Genomic DNA, 21,861 nt, shown 5'->3' with positions numbered 1-21,861 from the left:
CTCCCGTGTGACTGGTTTTGGAGATGGGACTTGAAGGACACAATGACGGTGAAATGAGCTCACAAGGTTGGGCCCTGATCCAAAAGGACTGCTGTCCTTAGAAGAAGAAGGGAAGGAATGCACGCACACAGAGAAAAAGGGCGCGTGAGGACAGAGCAAGACGGCGGCCATCTGCCAGCTAAGGAGAGAGGAGTCAGGAGAGAGCGGCCAGCCCTGCTGGCACCTTGACCTTGGACTTCCAGCAGCCAGAACCGTGAGAAAACACATTTCTGTTGTTTACATCACCTGGCTTGTGGTATGTTGCTATGGCAGCACGAGATGGCTAACACGCTGGGCTTCCGATGAGGGGCTGGGGTCCCCTGGGAGGGAGGCCCCACCTCTCCTGACCTCAGATGCTCCGGGGAGAAGAGCACCTGGGATGGGGATGGAGCAGAGGGACCCCAGAAACTCGGGCTCACTGAGCCCTCACAGGGCGCCAGCCGCCAAGCGATGTGCGCTCTGCTCTTCCTGGGTGTTCACCCTCACAGCAGAGTTTAGGGTGGGTGCTGGTCTCAGCCTCGTTTCCAAGTTGAGGAAATGGGAACAGAGGGCTTAGGTAACTAGTCTAGAAACACACAGCAGAATAGTGGCAGAGCCAGGATTTAAACTTGGGAAGTCTGGTTGGGTCTCCTTCCGAGTCCAAGGGACTCGCAAGGAGATCCGACCAGTCCATTCTAAAGGAGACCAGTCCTGGGTGTACATTGGAAGGACTGATGCTGAGGCTGAAACTCCAATACTTTGGCCACCTCATGAGAAGAGCTGACTCATTGGAAAAGACCCTTATGCTGGGAGGGATTGGGGGCAGGAGAAGAGGGGGATGACAGAGGATGAGATGGCTGGATGGCATCACCGACTCGATGCACATGAGTTTGGGTGAACTCCAGGAGTTGGTGATGGACAGGGAGGCCTGGCGTGCTGCAATTCATGGGGTCGCAAAGAGTCAGACATGACTGAGCGACTGAACTGAACTGAACTGAACTGAGTCTGGCTCCAGAGCCTGCGTTTCTAACCACTGAGGGTGGACTCGAGAATGCCAACCCTGAGCACTGCCCTCACAGGGCTCTCCGTGTGACTCTCTAGAAGCCGTGGAAGCCTTTTCCTCGATTCCCTCCAACCTTGCCTCCCCATGGCCCCTGAATCCCTCACCACTCATCCTCCACCATTCTGTGGTCAAACAAAAGGAGAGCGAACTCTGGAGTCAAACAGACTGCATTTGGTGGTTCAAAGCCATCGCTCTGGTATCAAAATATCTGGACTGGGATTCTCATCCTCCCGTTCACTGAGCTGTGTGGCCTTGGGCAAATTCCGCGCCCACTCTGTGCTTCAGTTTACTCAGTTGTGAAGTAAGGATCCTAACAGTGCCTCCCCCATGGTTGTCAGGAGGACGTAACAGAACAGTGTTTGTACAGCACCTGGCCTAGTATTTAGCGCATAATAACTGCTCGATTATTACTAGCTGGGTGATCTCAGTCAAGTCAGCTCACCTTGCTGCTGTGCAGATTCCTCATGCATAGAGAATGATAATCTTTCTCAACAAGAGTAGCGAGAAGATTTAATGAAACACTGTTAGAAACTCAATAACTACCCTCCTTCCTTAGAGGCCCAGATGACTTACCACCATCACTTAGTTCCCTCTTGTGGGAGTGGGGAGAATGGATTTTTCTTTTTTTTATAAGAAATTTTTTTAAAGTATAAAATGAACACATGTATTTTACATACAGACAGGAAAAAAAAACGTAGACGTGCCTACACAAAACTAATAGGCCATTTTGCTTGGGGATGTGGGCCCCTAGGAAATGAATATTTCCACTTTAACTTTATTGCACTCGTGTAGCATTTAAATTTTTTACAACCATCAAGTATGAGTTTAAACACGAATATACATACTTACTGCAGATAATTTATCTCCTTTTCCCCCGTGCATGTCTTTTAAACAGCATATTTTTGAAAACCCAGTTTGAGAGTCTTCGTCTTCTAATAGGGAGTTTAATTGCCTTTATTATCGTAACTGATAGGTTTTGTCCTGCCGCTGCCATCTTTTACGCTCTCAGCTTACGATGCTTCCGTGTGTCTTGCTTTCTTTGTCTTTGCGATAGGCAATATGTTTCCTTTTGTTTTAATTTTCTACTGGGATATGGAAAGTAGAAAAGCTGCTTTTCATCCTGTTTGTAGATGCTTTTAAGTCTTTGACAAACAAGTTTGAAATCACATTCTCTCTAGTCATATAACTCAAGAAAGATACAGTAACGGGGTAGCCAAGAACCTGGATTTGGATTCTGGTTCTCTCACTTACAAGCTGGAAGGACCCTGGGCAAGTGACTTAGCTTCTTTGTGCTTCAATGGGACAATTACAACACCTACTTCCTAGACTAGTACATGGCCAATATGAGGTGACATCTTTAAACACCTATTATAGTGCTGTAAGAATCGGTCCCTGCTTAAAAGAGAGAGGAAGAGATGAGTGTGCGGGTGAGAACCAGATGTTCCTTTGTGGCTGCTTCACTACTTGGAAGTCTTTCCTAGGAAATTTCTGATTTTAAACACACGGATCCCTTATGTCCTCTGTTCTGTAGATCAAGGGTCAGCAAATTACAGCCCAGGGACCAAAGCCGACCCCTTCATTTCTGTTTTGTCAAAGCTGCTTTCCCATAATGATGGCAGAGTTGAGCTGAGACCTTAGGGCCCTCAAAGCTGAAAACACTTCCTAGCTGGCCCTTTAAGAAAAAGTTTGCCGACTGACTTCTGCTTTATATCAGCCAGATTATCATCCTTCTTTCTAAATTTAGGAGAAGACGCCATTTTCTCCCTTGTCCTATTACAGCCTCTCAAAAGCTAAGAGGCTCTCAGCATATATTAAAAGACTTTTAAAAAGACCATTAGCTTCCACGTTTAATTGTCCACAAGGTGGGGATACTTAATCAAAAACAAAACTAGAAAAAACGGAAAGACAAAGATGCTGGTTACAAAGCAGGGTTCTTCCAAGACTCAGCACAGGAAGGAAAAGTGCCAAGGAGGGCCAGATTCCAGGGGCTTCGTACCCGGTGTGCTCCACGGTTTCAAGTCCAGACTTGGCCAACCTAGGTGGTGTCCGGCTCTCACCCTGGCCCTCTGATCTGCTGCTCCCCAGGTCCCCGAAAACCATGGTGGCATCAAATGCCCATAATTCTAGGAAGACGGAGCAGACTCTCCCTGGTGCCAAGTCAGCCTCTTTCCACCAGACTGCCCCTTATTTCTGGTTGCCCACTGTCCCCAACCCTAAGCGTTTCCCTCCCCAGGGACAGAATGAACAAGACAACTGTAATTTCAAAATTAAGACTCTGCCTGTGAAACAGTAATCCGCTTCAAGGTCCACGAATGAAGGCCGAGTTCTCTTGGGCATTCACCCGGGGTCTGGAGTAGCTCACTGCTCCGGCAGAACTGTGGTCTAGGAGCAGCTGATTCAGGCGAGTGAGCGGTGGAGAGAAGGCTGCCTCTCAGGGGTGTCAGCCCCGCTGGGACTGAGGCCCCACAGGCTCAGGGGTACTGCAGTCTGGGCTTCTGCCCCAGAACTCCCACAGTCTTGGTGGGGGAAGAGGACCAAGCCCCAGGGAACCGGTAAAGAAAATGTAGCCATGGTGAGGCCCAGTGTCTGATAGAGTTCTCTGCTGCTGGTTTAAGAGGAACAAGGGAACCCGGAGAGAAGAGAGACCAGGTGAACAGGAGACAGCAGGGAAGATGTCCTGGGTGAGACGGACCGGAGGAAAATTCAAGAGAGGAGGTTGAGGAGCACAATGGAGAATGAGGGGCCTAGCCTAAAGGGAAGGCAAGACCCCAGACCAATAAGCCCCCAGACCCTGGACTCTGTCTTGTTCCCAAAGACCATCATCAGACACTTGTGTTTATCCCCCTGCTGCCAGGGAGGGAGTTACCCAACCCATCAGGTCCACAGCTGGGCGGGGGCGAAGACAGGAGTTTCATGCTTCTCTGACACCAAAGCTTACGCTGTTTCCAAAAGAGCTCACTCACTGGGTAAAATGGCAGAGGGGGCGTTGTGGACGGGGATGGGGGGCTGTGAGGGCAGGACGGCACCTGTCTGCGTCATGAGCAGGACAGGCACGTGGAAGGAGGAACCCACCACATGCTCCCCAAAGTGGACTGCTATTCTGCTGGGCCTGGTGAAGAAATGGTTAATATCAGGTGAAAATCATGCTCGCTGCCAACACTGACGGAGCACTGCCTTTCTGCTCATGACCACCCTGGGAGGGGGCTCCCCTTCTTAACTGCACTTTACAGATGGAGCAATTGAGGCACGGAGAAGTCAAGTCACTTACCCCCCGGGGTGACTCAGTGGGTAAGTTTCAGGGAGAAGATACAAGGCAGTCTGATGAGAGTCAGGGCTCTGGAGGCCATTAGGGAGGCTCTAGCCTAGTTAAAAGGTCATTCATTCAGTCAGTGATTCATCAGCCAGTGTTGACTGAGCACCTAGCGGATGTCAGACCATAATAAGCCAGCTGTGGGGATACAAGGCCGAGGAAGGTTCCCTAACCTCAGGGAGCTTACCAGCCAGCAGGAGCATGGCCAACACTTACACTAGGAGCTCAGCCTATGCTGGGAACTACACTTTACATGCGCATCTTATTATCTCCCCACTTTTTCTTCCAGCTGAAAATAAACAACAGAGATTCAGAGGGAAAAGGCAGCTTGCCATGGTTCCAGCGCAGGTCCTTCTGACCTGAAGGCCCCACCTTGATGCCAGACCCTCTGCCGTAGGCTCTGTGCTCTTGGGCATCTCCCTGCCCCCCGCCTGTCAGCTCTGGGGCTATGCTCCCTTTAAGGCACGCCCCATTCTTTGGGCTGCCGACCTTCCCTCTTGCTGGCTGGGGTGCTCAGAGTTGGGTCTGGGGACTGGGTATGGAGAGGTCCCTTAGGTCTCACCCTCTGTCCATCATGTGAGATGAGAGGAGGAAGCTTTCTGGCTCCCAGAAGGAAGGGGCCACAGCCCTTGCCTCCTCCTTGGCCACCATCACCGCCTTCAAGGACTCTGTGGGAGACACACTTTTCATCCGTTGTTCACAAGTATTTATCAAGGGCCTGTTCTGTGCCAGGTATTGTGCTTGGTGCACAAGTCAAGAAGCTTTATTCATGTGTTCCATGACTGAAGCTGGGTAGACCAGATGGCTGGTCTCGGAAATTGAGTCAAAACCTGTCTGTGTGGCAAGGCAGGACTGAGGAGACACCACCACAATCCTGTGCCTGCTTCGAGCTGTGTTTTCTTTTCTTTTTTTTCCTGGCTGGCCTGCCCCTAGCCTCTTGGAGATTGACTACAAAGATATCAAGGCGGTGTTTAACAGGGGCACCAAGGCCAAGCCTGGGAGACGTCCTAGGGAATTGAGGGAAACTAGCGTGTGGAGACGGAAAGAGTGGCAGGCATTCTGAAAGACACGCAGACTCACAGCACTGCCAGGCTGCTTCAGGCTGGTGGCGCTCCCTGGGCGGGAGCTGCGAGCAGGGCTCCTAACCACTGTGGTATTGAGAGCATTCCCAGTTGAAAGAAGAGGTGTTTTTTGATGCCTGACAGTCTAGATCCAGCGTTTCTCCAGTTTAATCTCTGGTTATAACTCAATGTTCGGTGCAGTGTTGTTCTAGAAAGACTCGGCCAATCCAGGGTGAGGGTGAGAGGTTGGTCCCCAGTCCCGGGAGAGGAGGACCCCCCCACCTCAGCGTCTCCAGCTCCAGCTCCGCCCCCTCCCCCCCTCCCGCCCACAGGCACGCACCTTCGCACCGTAGCACCGCGCTGTTCCAGACCACACTGCCCTCCTTCAGGACACAGGTGATGGTCTCCGAGCCCTGCGTCCCGAGGAAGCCTTCGTCGCAGAGGAAAGAGATGGAGCTGCCCAGCTGGAGGCTGTCACCGAACCGCTTGCCATTCACTGGGACGCCAGGATCGGGGCACTCATTGTGTCGGAAGGCTGTGCGGAGGAAGGTCAAGGATGTGATTAGACAGAGCTGGTGTGCAGATGGACTCCCAACCAAAAGAAGCTTCATTATGGAGGTCAACCCTAGACTTGCCCTGCTTCCCCAAGAGACTGGCATGCTGGGGGGAGAGCTGTCTGCCTAGACCACACTGGGCGTAAATCAGGTCTTGTTGAACTTGATATCCTTCCTTCCTGAGCACCTAGTCCAACTTCATTCTAAAGCACACTTATAGGTCAGGCAGCGGGCTGTTTGTCCTGTCAGTTCATCAATATCAAATATCGATTCCGTGAAATAGGTATTATTACCCCACTTTACTGATGAAGAAACTGAGGCTCAACATGGTAAAGGAGTTGATCTGTGTCCTCAATGTTGAACCCATTCTATGTGTCCCTAACTTCAGATAGTTAGGGGGTCACTTACGTTGCAGGTGAGCTGGACTCTAAATCCTGTGACAGTAATAGACATCGAGTACCATAAAGCACGTGCCCTGGGGTCAACGCTGTCTGAAGCCATTCCCTTCACTTTCTTGCCTCAGGCTGCCTCTCACTCCACCCACGTGGTTGATCATACAGTTGGCGGGTGGAGAGGAAAGAGAATGCTTGTGGGGTTAATCAAGTTCTGCCTCTTATTAGTTACATGGTTCTGGGCAACTGATATCATCTTTCTGAGCCTCTGTTTCCTGACCTATAAAATAGAGATCATCCTGCACTGGTCGGGTCATTCTGAGATAGCAGGAACGTGAAAGTTGGTTTGCATTCGCAAGTGGAAAATGCTGGGTGCAGCATGTGACAGGTGGTGAGTCCTCTTTAAATCTGGGTTCCCTTCTTTCTTCCTGTTCCCCACCTTCCTCCATCAGGGGTGCCCAGTTCTCACAGTCAAGTCTGAGGCTACACCCTATTTGCATCCTGGCTGTTTTAAGGACAGGGCCTCTCCAGTGAAGACCAGGCTCCACAGCTGCCTGGGCATGGGCCGTTTTAAAGAACTCAGTGTGGAGCCCTCTGAGATTCCCTAGTGACTGAAACACCTGCACAGTCAGAAACAGGAGCAGCCACGGAAGCTGTCAGATCATCTAGCTGGAGGCAGACCTGGCAATCCTTCCTACAGAGGCTGGGCTGCAGGAGCATCTGACATGGAGATGACCATGAGATCCCTGCTGAGCCCCGATGCAGTTCCCCTTCCCTCTGAAGTGCAATTTAAGTAAGCCTAGACTTGTCTCCCAAACTTTGCTTATCAGGAACTATGACCATGAGCTTGCCCTGACATTTAGAAAAAAGGGCTGGGGAGAAAAGTGGTGCATGGGGCCCATAGTCCAGGCATTTGTCTACTCAGAACCCTATCAGTCACACACATACACATGTGTTCACACTGCACAGGGATATGGAGCTATCTCCAATGTCTCGGAGCAAATGCTCTACGTCAAAGATTTAAGTACTGCCCAGTTTTGCCTGCGTCCTATTTCAATCTCAGCTTCCTGGCAGGTGAAAGGGGATGGATCTTAACCTAGGAAGCTGATGCCGTGGGGCTGGGTGTGATGCCTGCAGGATTGCTCACAGAGTAGGTACTCAGTAAACAGCAGTTACTGTCATTAGCGTTCAAAACACTCCACGTGGAACAAGGGTCAGTTTACTCTAAGGAGCTCTGGGGGTGGAAGCGGGATCTCTGAGCCTTGTTACAGGGACAAGGATTTCATGTTAGCGTGAAGGGAAGCCTGAGAGCTCTCCAGCTGTGGAGAGTGCTGTCTGGGGGTGGGGAGCTTCCTGACACTGGGCACATTCCAACTCTGCCCAGATGATCGTTGTTGGGACGTGGCCAAGGAGACGCACACGCTGCGGGGGAGACCACTAGTTCATGAACACTTGCTCACGACCATGGTTGCATTAGCTGCAACAGAATCATCTCAGAAGCCTGTGAAAAATGTAGATTCTAGGGCCTCCTTCCTTAGACATTCTGACTCAGCAGGGCTGGAATGGGGCCCAGATTTCGTCCCTCGGACAGTAAGAAAATCAAACCAGTCCATCCTAAACAAAACCAACCCTTAATATTCATTGAAAGGACTGATGTTGAAGCTGAAACTCCAATACTTTGGCCACCTGATGTGAAGAGCTGACTCACTGGAAAAATGCCCTCATGCTGCAAAAGCCTGAGGATAGGAGGAGAAGGGGACAACAGGGTGAGACGGTTGGGTGGCATCACCGACTCAATGGACATGAGTTTGAGCAAACTCTGGGAAACAGTGAAAGAGAGGGAAGTCCATGGGGTCATAAAGAGTCAGACACGGCTCAGCGGCTGAAAAACAACAATCCAGCTCTGTCTGTGTAAATGCACAAAAAGTTATCTGATGTTTGTAACAGTGTTCATCTCTGGGTGAGGGGGATCTGAGGTGGTGGTCAGCACTTCTTCCTTGAACTGGCCTGTTTCTGACTGTTGCATATTGGATATGTATCACTTTTACATGGTGGAGGAATATTAGAGAGGAGTGCAGGGTAAGAGTTTGATCCTCAGGTTAGGTTTGCTATTTTCTGCCTCTTTCTCCCAAGAACTCAGGATTTGCTTCTCTCCTGGAAAGTGGGGACCTACTAGGATTTGGTTTTCCTTGGAGACTATGAGATTCTTCCCCTCCCCCCGCCGCCCAGGTCCTCCATCAGTGTACCCATACTGCTTTGAGCCTGTAGGGTCCTTGGTCCTCCCCATCCTGGATAAGTAGGCTTCCCTGGGACAGCTCTTACTCATCTTCCCACTCCCACCAAGGGGAGGAAAGATCATTTAGCCGTTCATGAATCTTTCCACTCAATAAGCATTTACTGATCCTCATGACCTACCAGACCCCATGCTGGGCAGAAGGGAGAGACAGATAAGTAATACATATCCCTATCTTTCCAGAGCTCATGATCTCATGGGAAAGTGGGGATGACAGATTGTCTGAAGCCAGTGCTGCAGCGCTAGACTGTGAAGACTGGGGAAGATAGGACTGGGCTGTGTTTCCTCCTGCTCACAGGTGATGGGAAGAAGAGTGCCCTGGGAGAGGTGCCCCTGAGAAGATGGATGGTCTCTAATCCAGTCCAGTGTCCCGAAGAAGGTGTTGAGGGAAACACCAGAGACGCACTCTAGCTTCAGTGGTCCCTTGGAATCTGGGGTCTCCAAAGACCCCCACCTGGCACCTATGGTCTTCAGCTCAGCTAGACTCTGGGGACAGGTGGGACAAGGAAGCAAGACCTCTATGCCAAGTAGGGCTGGGTGGAGATAAGTTCTATTAGGAAGTGCCAAAGGGACCAGCTCTGGGTGTGCTGTGCACCCGGGGCAGGGCTTGACTTGGGGACTTGCATTTCATAAGCAACCTCTGGGAAAGGATCTGGTTAATTGCTCAGGGGGACCCAGCTTCAGCCCCCATCTGACAATTTTCCATTGGCCAAGTTCATCGGGTCTGGAGCTGATTCTACCCTGCTCATTGCCTCTTGCTACCTCTGGCAGCTTGCTGTTTCCAGCGTCCAAACTTCTGCCTTCACCCCTAACCCTCTGAGACACAGAAACGACAAGAATCACTGCTTCAATCTGCTTCTAGAGAAGGGGCCCAGGGTTAAAACCAGAGGTGACAACTTTGGGACTGGGTCCGGGAGGAAATGCCCCCAAAGTGGGCTCGAATGAGTCTCAGAGCCAAACAGAAACACTGTTCCAGGCCCTTGTTTCTGATTTGACGGTGGGGATAGGAATTGGCAAAGCAAAGTGTGAGTGGCCTCATGGGGAATATGTGAAGTTGGCAGCGAGAAGGCGTCAAGGACTTGGAGGAGGACAGCAGAGAGGCGTCAGTAACCAGGGGAGGACGGCGGGGCCCTTCCTGATTCTAGCTGGGCCTTCTAGGAGGGGGAGGGTGGGGAGGAGAAATGGAGCCCCAGGCTCCTTTCACGTTACATGGCACATCTATTAGAAATAAAGGCTCAAAAGTGAGTGAAGCCACAAAAGAGTGCTTTCTGTTTTTCCTGTCATTCTGGAGCCCCATGCCTGGCTTTGCAGTCCTTGGAACTGGTCCACCCACATCACCACTGGCCTATGCCCTGCACTGGACATCCTCAGAGGGATGGTCAGTGGGGGCCACAGGGCAGACTCACTGGTGAAGGTGATGTTGAAGCCTCTCTTCCCTGTGGAGTGGTCAGTCTGGAACTCGAGACGGGCCACGTGGCCACTGCTGGTAATGGAGGAGGGGAGCTGGTTTCCTGAGAAGGTGCCCAGGACAGGGGCCTCAGCTGTGGCCCCATCCTTGATGACCAGGAAGTCAAACTGAGGCTCTACGTCGATGTCATTGAAGGCCAAGTGGATGCGGCTCTCGGGCCGGGCGAGGATGAGCCAGACACAGTGGAGGTGGTTGCCGTAGTCCTCCGGGTAGTTGGGCGACAGGACGACCCCAGAGGGGCTGGTGAAGTTGAAGAAGCAGGAAACTGCAAGAGAAGAGCCGTGGAGGTCAGTGAGCATCCCTGGCGCTGTGCCCGGGCCACTGAGGGCAGGCAGGGGGGATGTCCTTAGTCTAAAAGCAATAGAGAGAAAAGGTGACTGGAGGGTTGGGCTGGACTGGCTGGGCTCTGAGCTCTAGGCAGCAGACGTGCTGGGTTCCATGCTGCGTGCGGTGCTGGGAAGGGTCCCTCTGGCACACTGTGGTCACGGCGGAGTTGCTCTCCTCCTGGCCTTCCTGCCCTTGCGGTGAGCCCATCCCAGGAGTGTGTCTGCCTGCTCTCAGTCCCTCGTGTTGGGGAAAAACCACCATTTAAGCTGAAGTGGAGTCCCAGTGCCTGGTTCCTCTTAGCTGGTGGTGATCCCCTGAGTGGTAGCCAGGGTAGAGATAGTGCCACTCCATTTCTGTCCTTTAAACATTCTCGGTGGGGAAATGATTGTGCCCTGGGGATTCTGGCAACTGGGAAGCTACAAAACTATGCTAAGGAGGTGCCCAGTAGGTGCCATCTTTCAGAGACCAGAGCTTTGGAGGAAACTGGCAGAGAGAGGGAACAGCGCCTTATCCTGAAGCCCCACCTACTTTCCAAGGATCGACTCTTCTAAAAAATCTTGATTTTAAACCCTTGTCATGCCCGTAACTAACAGACTCTAAGAGTAAGCCTGAGGCAAAAGAAAGTGTCATAAATGGAAACATAAACACTAAACCAATATTAAAAAGGAAAATAATAGCATGAAAAAAATGTTGCAACAAATATGCCAAAGAGCAACTCTCAATACCGAATTAGAGCTTTTGTAACTTATGCAAGAACATCACCAAGATGAGCAAAGAATATGCTCAGAGGATTCATATGAGAGAAAACAGAATTAATGTGAAAACGCAGTCCATTTCCCTAGGGGGAAAAATGAACAACTCATATTGCTGAGGCTTCATGGAAACTCATAAGTATTTCTTGCCAGCTGCACAGTAAGGTTGATATAGTTCTTCTGGAAGGGAGAGAATGAGCTCTTATCAACAGCCACAAAACTATTCAAATAGTCTGACTCCATAATCTCCAGGACTTAATTCAAAAGAAAAGGAGCCACATGGACAAAGATGTTTACAGTGACATAATTTTATCATAGAGGAAAAAATGTGAGCAACCTACATGTCAGCCCAATACTGTGAGGTAAATTATAGCCTATAATGTGGTGCGGTTTGAATGCAATCATTAAAGTGATAAATATGATCCTGTAGAAGGAACAATGTTAAGCATTTTAAAGTCAAACAGTACATTGTAAAATTATATGCACACTTTGGATTATAGCTAATAAATATTTACATATATATGGGTAAAGACTGGACATGAGCCCCCAAATAAAAACTGTATTAGGATGAAAGGTTTGGGGGTGATATTTTTCAATGTGAAAGCAATATTTGATATTTCTGATTACAAAAATGATATACGGTCATTGAAACATTTTTAAATATATAAAGTGTAAAGAAGGTAAAAACTAATATGGACAAAAATTTAAATGCCTTTATGATTTTTACAGTGATGTTGGATATTAATAATATTGAAATTAAAGTATGATATTTGACTTATTAATTATAATGAAGCAAAAGTGAAAAATAATATTAAAATCATGTTTGCAAAATGAAAAAGAACACAAAACAAAGGAACTGGCGATTCCTTCTGTTGAGTTTCTCCTTCCTTTCCCTGGCTACCTACCTTTCCCTTTTCTGCACTGGGTGTTACTTTTCCAACCTGCTACTCAAAGCCCTCCCATCAAATTTAGCAAAGTGAAACTGGTCCCTAGGACACATTCAGTCTCATCCCTGTAATCTCTGTATTTATAGGTATGGAAAGTTTGAGCCAAGGGGAGAGAAGGCCATAACCTCACTTAAAGATAAAAGACACGGCAGCTCACAGAGATTAGGTAACTTGCCAGGCTCACACAGCGAGTAGATGGTGGCAGCAAGTTCCAATCCATGCAGATCCTTGCTAGTTCAAATCCCCCTGACTCCAGGGGCCAAGCCCTTAGCCCCCCAGCAACACCGCCTCCCAGTATGAGAACAGTATTGCTCACAAGTCTCACAGAGGAGTCCTTGAGGGTATTCTTAGAATCTGCTAAAGATCTGTTGACCCCAAGCATTATATCAGCCCTGAACTAGAAGCTCTAGGCTGGACACAGACGTCCCCCAACACAGCTATCCCACCCATAGCTTTGTGGCAGTCCAGCTGGGAGCATAATACACATACTGAGGAATATGAAACCAACGGAGCCCACTACCTGAAGACAGAGAGAGGGTAAAAACCACACGGCTTGCCTACTAGAAGAACAACATCAAGGTAGACCAAAAGCAAAAAAAAGCTCTACAGTTTCAGAGGCACTGAAAGCATGAGCACACATGCATTTGCCGCAGAGAATTTAATTAATGCCTGCTGAGTCCCCATCCCCACTCCATCACGCCACCACATACTTTCCTTATACCCTTTATCCAGAGTTGCCAAGTGGTAAATCTCCAGGAGCACCACTTTTAGCAGCTCTATATGGTAGCTTATCCTATCACTCTTCAAAATGATCTTGTTCACTAGTTTCTTGATGTTTTGTCCTTCCCTCTCCCCAACACACACATATGTACTCCATGAGTGCAGAAATCTTGTCTGTTTGATTCCTCTGAATCCCCAGGGCTGCCACAATGCCTGGTACATTATCTGTGCTCAATCAATATTTGCTGAATGAATCAATGAGTATTTAAAGGTTGATATCATCTAAAAATGGATTTCCAGGGTGGCTCAGTGGTAAAGAATCCACCTGCTAAGCAGGAGATGCAGGTTTGATCCCTGCATTGGGAAAATCCCCTGGAGAAGAAAATGGCAACCCACTTCAGTATTCTTGCCTGGGAAGTTCCATTGATGGAGGAGCCTGGTGGGCTACAAGTCCATGGAGTCGCAAAAGAGTCAGACATGACTGAGCAACTAAACCCTCTGAAAAGATGGTGACGTGAGTATATATGCCTCATATCCCGATCCTGTTCCAAGTCCCAACCAAAAGAACTGACCAAAGTCTGTAAAGCGGACACCTGTGTCAGCTCTGGAAACAAGGGAAAAACACTATGCCGTGATCCTCAACACATTTCTGTTAGACGCAGTGCAGATCTGTTCCTGAATAATTTAGAATAGAAAAGGGTATAACCAAGCCAAATTGTTAAACAGCAAAGACAACAGAAACTGCTTCCAGTATCAAAGACCTCGAAAAAATATATTATCCATATACTATTAAAAAAAAAAACACTTGAAGATGTTTTCTATGCAATCAAGAGATGAATCAAAATGCAGAACTCAAGTATGGGAACGTTATGGTTAATAAAAAATGAAAAAAAATGGCAATAAGCAAATAAAGCATATAGTAAATAATCTAAATAATTACTAAAAACATAGAAAACAGAATGCAAGTGTAACAAATATTTGTTGGAAAAGAACATAAAAGATATTTTTCCTGCCCAAACCCCAGGGTAAAGTAATGCAGATTATTCTGATGTAAAGTATAAAGTTTGAAGCAAGGAGATATGCTAATTTTCTCATTTTGCAAGAAGTTCTGTTATATGGTTTCTGTGGTTAATTAGAGAAATATAGGTTAGAGCGTGTCTTTAAAGATGTTAAGTGTAATTAGTAATAGACTATAAAGTAGCTTATCTTCAAAATTGCCAAAGGGGAAAAAGCAAAGCAGTCAATTTAGCAAAAAAATGGAATTCAAAGGAAACAACAAGGAATCATAAAGAGGAGAAATGTAAAATAAGATGCTAAAAAGGGGGGGAAGAGGCAAAACATCATTTATGATAATAAATGTATACAGGTTAATCTATCTTAGAAAAATATAACCCTCATTTTGGGGAAAGATACACTTTAAAGAGACTCAGAACAGTCAAAAATAAGGAAAAGGGCCAAGATAGCTCAGATTTCAGATTAGAAGAGTGTTTCAGTCCACCAGAGCTCAGGCCCCAAGGGATCCTGTTTATTTGGTGATGGGCGCCCAGTGCAACACAGGTGCTCAAAGCTCCCTGGGTAATCCTAAGGTGCAGCCGGGGTTTGAGAACTACTGGTGAAGGAAAATGCAAACTATAAAAAATTAGTTTTAATACTAGTATTAGACCCTTGGGTGTTATCATATCATAACAGGCTCTTAATGATCCCCCCCGTTTTTTTCAGGCCAAGAGACCCCTGAACAGCTATCCAAACATTTCCTTTCACACCTAGAGAGACAGAGGCGGTAAACTGACAAACAGAGGTGACAAATAGAACAGAAACTTGGTCCTGTAAAGCTCAGCCTTCTATCCCAAGGGATAATTCAGACTTGTTGCAATAAAGGCAGGCAAAAGGAGTGCGCAGAATTCAACAAACGTCTAATCTCCCTCACTCTGGAAAATTAGGTTTACAGGCTACATCAGAAGGTTTCTCTTGGAGAATTTTCTTCTCAGTGTCCCAAATGAGGATTAAAAAAGTGTTGGGTGATTGGATCTCATCACTGTCAATCACCCAGGTAAAGGAGGGACGTGAAGTGCCTTCTCCCTTTGGAAGCAGTTACCAGGTTGTGCTCAAGGATCTGGACCTTGAATAAGCCTTTAAAAGGTTTGGACTTTCGAAAAATAATGAAGGTGGGAAACTCATTACCAAGTAGATGCATCATGTCTATGCTTAATATTGGATTATTATTTAATAGGACCTTGAGTAAGAAATAGAATTTTTGTTGAAAAATGCTCTTTTACTCTCTTTTCTTTCTGTGTCGACACTGCTAGTTTCAGTGCTTTTAAAATGAAAATTCAATTACTAGAGACCCAGTGAGGCAAGACAAAAGCCAAAATCCAAAGGTAACATTTAAAAAATGGGTGATGTGCACATTCCAAAATGAAGATGTGACAGCTATGATACATTTGGCCCAAAGCACTGAAACAGACAAAATAAACCATTTTAGAAAACATAAGAGTTGGATAAAAAATACTAACCTGATGGCAAAAGTAAATAAAGATAAAAAAGATCTCTAGAATTCTATGAGTGGGTATGTTATATGAAACTTTGTGACCTACAAACAAGGAACAGAACCTTCCTCACAAGTGCCCAAGGAATACTACAGAAATGGCCTCTATATGGGGCTACAAAGAACTCTCTGTAAATGCCTCTACAAAGCAAAAACTGCCAGGACCCATTTCTACTCACAGTGCAAATAAACTAGAAATCAATAATAAAAGACTAAAGAAAAACTCCTAGTCAGCTGAAAATGTATGAAATCCTTTCCTAAGTAAGTTCTTGAGTTCAAAAAGGAAACAAAGGCTATCAATCAATACAGATTACTTATAATAATGATAATGGTACTAGGCCAAAGCTGCATTTAAGGGAAAATTAATAGCCTTATTCATTACTAAATAAAAAAGAAACAAGTGAAACGAGAGCTCAAACTAAAAACATGACAAAGAGAATAACCAAACAAGATTAAGGACAGAAGGGACAATAAACTTAATAAAGATAAAAGCAGAGAAAAGTTAACCGAAGAGACCAGTAAAAGAAAAACTTCTCACTGGGGTCCTCAAGAAATAAAGAGAGAAGATATATATACATAGAGACTGCATAATAAAATTAAGGAGATATGCCAATTATAAAAGAATAGTATGTACAACATACTAATAAAATGGAAATATTCACAAAACGCAGAATTTCCAAGGAAATCTTAAATTGAGGAGACCGAAAAATATTTAGGGAGTAGGTAGTCTTAGGCCCAGAACTTTTAAATGTTAACCAAGCTGTAGTAGCCACGCTATTTAATTAATCTTGATACAAATATTCCCATAAGCTAGTATGTGATATACATGTTCACACTCACCTACTCACACATCGATACATCCACAGTGGAAACATAATCCTATATGTAAAGTGCTATCAAACCAAATTCAGCCCTAAAACGCTAAACAAACATGAGCTATAATCAACAAGCCTTTATTGATAGGCAGACAAGAAAACTAACAAATGAGACAAACTTTTTTTCTGGGTGACGCGTTCATATTGTTAAGATAAAGTGTTAGTCGCTCAGTAGTGCCCGACTCTTTGTGAGTCCATGGGCTGTAGCCTGCCAGGCTCCTCTGCCAATGGGATTCTCCAAGCAAGAATACTGGAGTGGGTTGCCATTCCCTTCTCCAGAGGATCTTCCCAACCCAGGGATCGAATCCAGGTCTCCTGCACTGCAGGCAGACTCTACCATCTGAGCCACCAGGGAAGCCGTGTTAAGATAAAAATTGTCTTCAAATCATTGTACAAATGCGACATTATTCCAGGCAAAATTTAAAGCAATTCCAGGCAAGATCCACATTAATTTTTTTTCTGGAGTGATCGACCTGTTGGAATAAATAGGTAAAAGGATCTAGTCACTCCTCGAGAGAGGCAAGGAAAAAACAGCATATGAGGTGGTAGCTGGCATTCCAAGACGTCATATGTCTTGACCCACCCAGCCTCACAATGGCCCTCTGAGATGAATATTATTATTATCCCATTTTATCCCATTAACTTTTTATCCCATTAATATTATCCCATTTTAGAGACATAGAAGCCAAGTCTGGTGGTCAAGTAACCTGCCCACTGTCACAAGACATGTAAGTGATGTAGCTAGGCTGTAAACCCAGGAAAGCTGGTTCTAGAGCCCAAGCTTTCAACCATATTACCTATTTTTTCCAGTGGCAGGGAGGTTTGTCAACTCAGATATTGAAACATACTATAAAGCTGCAATAACAACATCTGTATTGTTATCAAAAGAGAAATCAGTAAGAACCAAGAAAAAAAGAAAAAAAGTTCAGAAATGGACACAGACATCCAAAAATGTAGTATATGATAAAGGAGACTTTTTAAATTAGCAGGGTAAATGTTGCTTGATCAATAAGGGAGTCTTGGACAAATGGCTAACCAGTTGTTGAAAAAATAAACCCACATTTCACTCAGTATACAACAGAAATACCAGAAGAAAATATAAGGAATATTTGCATAATCTCAGACATGGGGCAGGAGTTGCTTAACATTATACTAAAGTTAGGAAATAGTATTTTAACTTACAGAAATGAAACCTTTTTGGATTTCAAAAATCACCAGGCTTTCCAGGTGATACAGTGGTAAAGAATCTGCCTGCCAAGGCAGGAGACACAGGAGACATGAGTTCAATCCCTGGGTTGGGAAGATCCCCTCAGAGAAGGAGATGGCACCTCACTCCAGTATTCTTCCCTGGAGAATTCCATGGATAAACCAGTTTGGAGGGCCAGTCCACGGACTCACAGAAGTTTAACAGTGAGGACCAAATGACAATCTCTTTAACAAGTGGTGCTGGGAAAACTGGTCAACCACTTGTAAAAGAATGAAACTAGAACACTTTTTTCTAATACCATACACAAAAATAAACTCAAAATGGATTAAAGATCTAAATGTAAGACCAGAAACTATAAAACTCCTAGAGGAAAACGGGCAAAACACTCTCCGACATAAATCACAGCAGGATCCTCTATGACCCACCTCCCAGAGTAATGGAAATAAAAGCAAAAATAAACAAATGGGATATAATTAAACTTACAAGCTTTTGCACAATGAAGGAAACTATAAACAAGGTGAAAAGACAGCCTTCGGAATGGGAGAAAATTATAGCAAACGAAGCAACTGACAAAGAATTAACCTCAAAAACATACAAGTAGCTCCTGCAGCTCAATTCCAGAAAAATAAACGACCCAATCAAAAAATGGGCCAAAGAACTAAACAGACATTTCTCCAAAGAAGACACACAGATGGCTAACAAACACACGAAAATATGCTCAACGTCACTCATTATCAGAGAAATGGAAATCAAAACCACAATTAGGTACCATCTCACGCCAGTCAGAATGGCTGCTATCCAAAAGTCTACAAGCAATAAATGCTGGAGAGGGTGTGGAGAAAAGGGAACCCTCTTACAGTGTTGGTGGGAATGCAAATTAGTACAGCTACTATGGAGAACAGTGTGGAGATTCCTTAAAAAACTGGAAATCGAGCTGCCATATTACCCAGCAATCCCACTACTGGGCATACACACCGAGGAAAGCAGAATTGAAAGAGACATGTGTACCCCGATGTTCATCACAGCACTGTTTATAATAGCCAGGACATGGAAGCAACCTAGACGTCCATCAGCAGTCGAATGGATAAGAAAGCTGTGGGACATATACACAATGGAATATTACTCAGCCATTAAAAAGAATATATTTGAATTAGTTCTAATGAGGTGGATGAAACTGGAACCTATTATACAGAGTGAAGTAAGCCAGAAAGAAAAACACCAATATAGTATATTAATGCATATGTATGGAATTTAGAAAGATGGTGACGATGACCCTATATGCAAGACAGCAAAATAGACACAGATGTAAAGAACAGACTTCTGGACTCTGTGAGAGAAGGCAAGGGTGGGATGATTTGAGAGAATAGCACTGAAACATGTATATCGCCATATGTGAAACAGATTGCCAGTCCAGGTTTGATGCATGAGAAGAGCGCTCAGGGCCGGAGCACTGGGATGACCCTGAGGGATGGGATGGAGAGGGAGGTGGGAGGGGGGTTCAGGATGGGGAATACATGTACACATGTGGCGAATTCATGTCAATGTATGGCAAAAACCACTACAATACTGTAAAGTAATTAGCCTCCAATTTAAATAAATTAATAAAATAAAACAAATAAAAAAAGGAAATATTGGCAAGTGAGTATAATCAAATATTTACTATGTTTAACATATGAGTGAGTGAAGTCGCTCAGTCGTGTCCAACACCTTGTGACTCCATGGACTGTAGCCTACCAGGCTCCTCCATTCATGGAATTTTCCAGGCAAGAGCACTGGAGTGGGTTGCCATTTCCTTCTCCAGGGGATCCTCTTGACCCGCCGATCGAACCTGAGTCTCCCGCATTGGAGGCGGACACTTTACTATCTGAGTCACCGGGGATGTCCTAACATACGAAGAACTACTCACACATTCAACGAAAAGATAAATGCTCAGAATAGAATTATAAGCTAAGGAAATTAAGGGACAAGGTTATCAAGTTGGCAAAGAAAAAACAGATAGCATGGAACATCGCAAAGTCTGTCCATACGGATTACTTATAATAATGATAACGATACTAGGCCAAAGCTGTATTTAAGGGAAAATTAATAGCCTTATTCATTATTAAATAAAAAAGAAATATGTGACATGAGCATTTAAACTAAAAACATGACAAAGAGAATAAGCAAACAAGATTAAGCAGAGAAGGGAGAATAAACTTAATAAAGACAAAAGCAGAGAAAAGTTATGGGCAGGCCAGATGGGGACAGAGCAGTTGAAGCTAGGAGGGAAAACACAAGAGTGGTTTCCAGAAGGAGGGAAAGGCTAGCCGTTCTGAATAGAGTGGAGCCTCTGTGTAAAACCCATTGAGTTTTAGCAACAGGAGGCTCATTAGCGACCTGGGTGAGAGCAGTTCCCAGGTGTGGTGGACACAGAGGTCAGAATGTATGCGGTAAGAAGGGACTGGGAAGTGAAGAGTGGCTACAGCAAGGGAAGACATCCCGTCAAAGGGTCTGGAGGTGTTAAAGAACTTTACCTGTAAGAGAAGAGGGACCTGAAGAAATTCACATGTTGATGGGAAGGATGTGGCAGAAGGGGAGAGGCTTCTTCCACACGGAATAAAGAGGATGGGTGGCTAAGGCTCCCCATTCCCAACGCAGGGGACTGAGGTTCAATCCCTGGCTGGGGAACTAGATCCCACATGCTGTAACCAAAGGGTTCACACACTGCAACTATGACTTGGGTCAGTTAAATAAATAATAACTGAAATATATATATATATATATATATATATTTTTAAAGAAGAGGATGGATTACAAGAGGCATAGATTCCTGAGAAAGCAGGAGGTGAGGGGGAATCAATAGCAAAATTTTTGAAACAGTGACTCATTGTGAAAGCGATATGGTGGGTCATGGTGCTAAAATAAAAGAAAAAAGGAAAAAACAAAAGGAAGAGAATGGAAAATACCTGAGTGCATTACACGGTTAAAGGTAAATACTGTTTGTGAATCTGTTTCAATTATGTCCTGTGTGTGTGTGTGTGTGTGTGTGTGTGCGTGTGAATGTATTCCGTACTGTGTCTTACTGTTAGTTTAAAGGCGCTTAAATCCCTGATCTAGATCCCTGATCTAAAGCCTAAATGGGAAGTATAAGCTACAGGCACATTGGTTTTTGATGGTAGAGAGGACCAAGCATCTCTGTATAAGACGTGGGAAGATGAGAGGAAGGATGGGGATGGGATGGTGATGAGCTGCAGGCTTGGTGTCTTTTGAAATTTGGATTTTGAGCATGCTGCCTGCCAGGCAGGAGACAAGATGATCATTCTCCAGGGTAAGGTGAGGAGGTGGGCTGATCCCAGGATGGAGGAGGGTGGAGAAGACTTGGCAGAGCTTCCACGGGGAAGAATAGAACAGACTGACTTGAGGAACATAGATGGATGCTGGGCACTGTGCAGGCTTCATTGAGACTAGTGACCGTGAATGTGTAGCAGTGCCAATTTGCCTGGTTGGGCGACTTTCTCCAGCAGAGCTCACCCAAGCAGTAGAGGCCCAATTAGATTGTTCTTGCTTCACTGTGCATCTCTGGACCAGTAAACTGAGGCATCCCTGCTGATGAACGCTAGAGCTGAGTGGGAGGCAGGGGCTTCACAAACCCACTAGTGAATTCCTTTCACTTCCTTCTGCTCAGAAGCTCAAGGTACGGTAGTTTTCATCGGAGTCATTTTAACATCTCTGGCACTGGAGCTGGTGAAAGTTATTAACTTCCTTTGGCCCTAGGAAGCTGGGTGAGGTCTTCAAGGTCTCACACATGAGGCTGAAACTGGCTACCCATCTGGGCTCATCCTTATTGCAAACAAGATGAAGTTAGTGCTTGGTTTTCTCCTTGAGAAGAATCCTGAGAATGCTTTCTAGAAACTCACACGAGCATGCATGAGTATGCGTGTCGAGTTAAGTCGTGTCTCACTCTTTGTGACCCTATGAACCGTGGCCCAGCAGGCTCCTCTGTCCATGGGATTCTCCAGGCAAGAACACTGGAGTGAGTTGCCACGCCCTCCTCCAGGGGGTCCTCCTGACCCGGAGACTGAACCTGCACTGGCAAGTGGATACTTTACCCCTAGAGCCACCTGGTCAGCTCCTTAGAAACTCATATGCACACATTCCAAAAGGAGCATCAGACATAGAGGGATGACGCTGCCCGCGTATTTACTGAGCATGGACCATGTCCCCTTCGGTTCATATTTGATGTAAAGCCATGAATTGCGTGAAGTTTTTGCATTTCTTTGTTTTCTCCTATCCCCACCTCCTAGGCTGGCATGAGCACTGGCCCCCTGCACTATGTGAGTAGGGCCTTTG

At 45.9% G+C, this 21,861-nt stretch overlaps 1 protein-coding gene across 1 annotated transcript in view; it reads right to left on the bottom strand.

Annotated features, from left to right (window-relative positions):
• The window catches only part of CSMD2 (CUB and Sushi multiple domains 2), a 678,376-nt gene that overhangs the window by 228,068 nt on the left and 428,447 nt on the right, over nucleotides 1–21,861 (bottom strand). Inside the window, exons 14-15 of the mRNA XM_052636874.1 lie at nucleotides 10,098–10,424; nucleotides 5,793–5,987 (exon numbers count right to left, since the gene is read on the bottom strand). Coding sequence (XP_052492834.1) covers nucleotides 5,793–5,987; nucleotides 10,098–10,424 — 522 coding nt within the window. The remainder of the gene's footprint in view (nucleotides 1–5,792; nucleotides 5,988–10,097; nucleotides 10,425–21,861) is intronic.

This window comes from Budorcas taxicolor, chromosome 3 (genome assembly GCF_023091745.1).
Source record: "Budorcas taxicolor isolate Tak-1 chromosome 3, Takin1.1, whole genome shotgun sequence".
In the NCBI taxonomy this organism is placed as follows: Eukaryota; Metazoa; Chordata; class Mammalia; order Artiodactyla; family Bovidae; genus Budorcas; species Budorcas taxicolor.
Note: the sequence above shows the minus strand (reverse complement) of the source record. Positions and strands in the feature narration are given on the sequence as shown.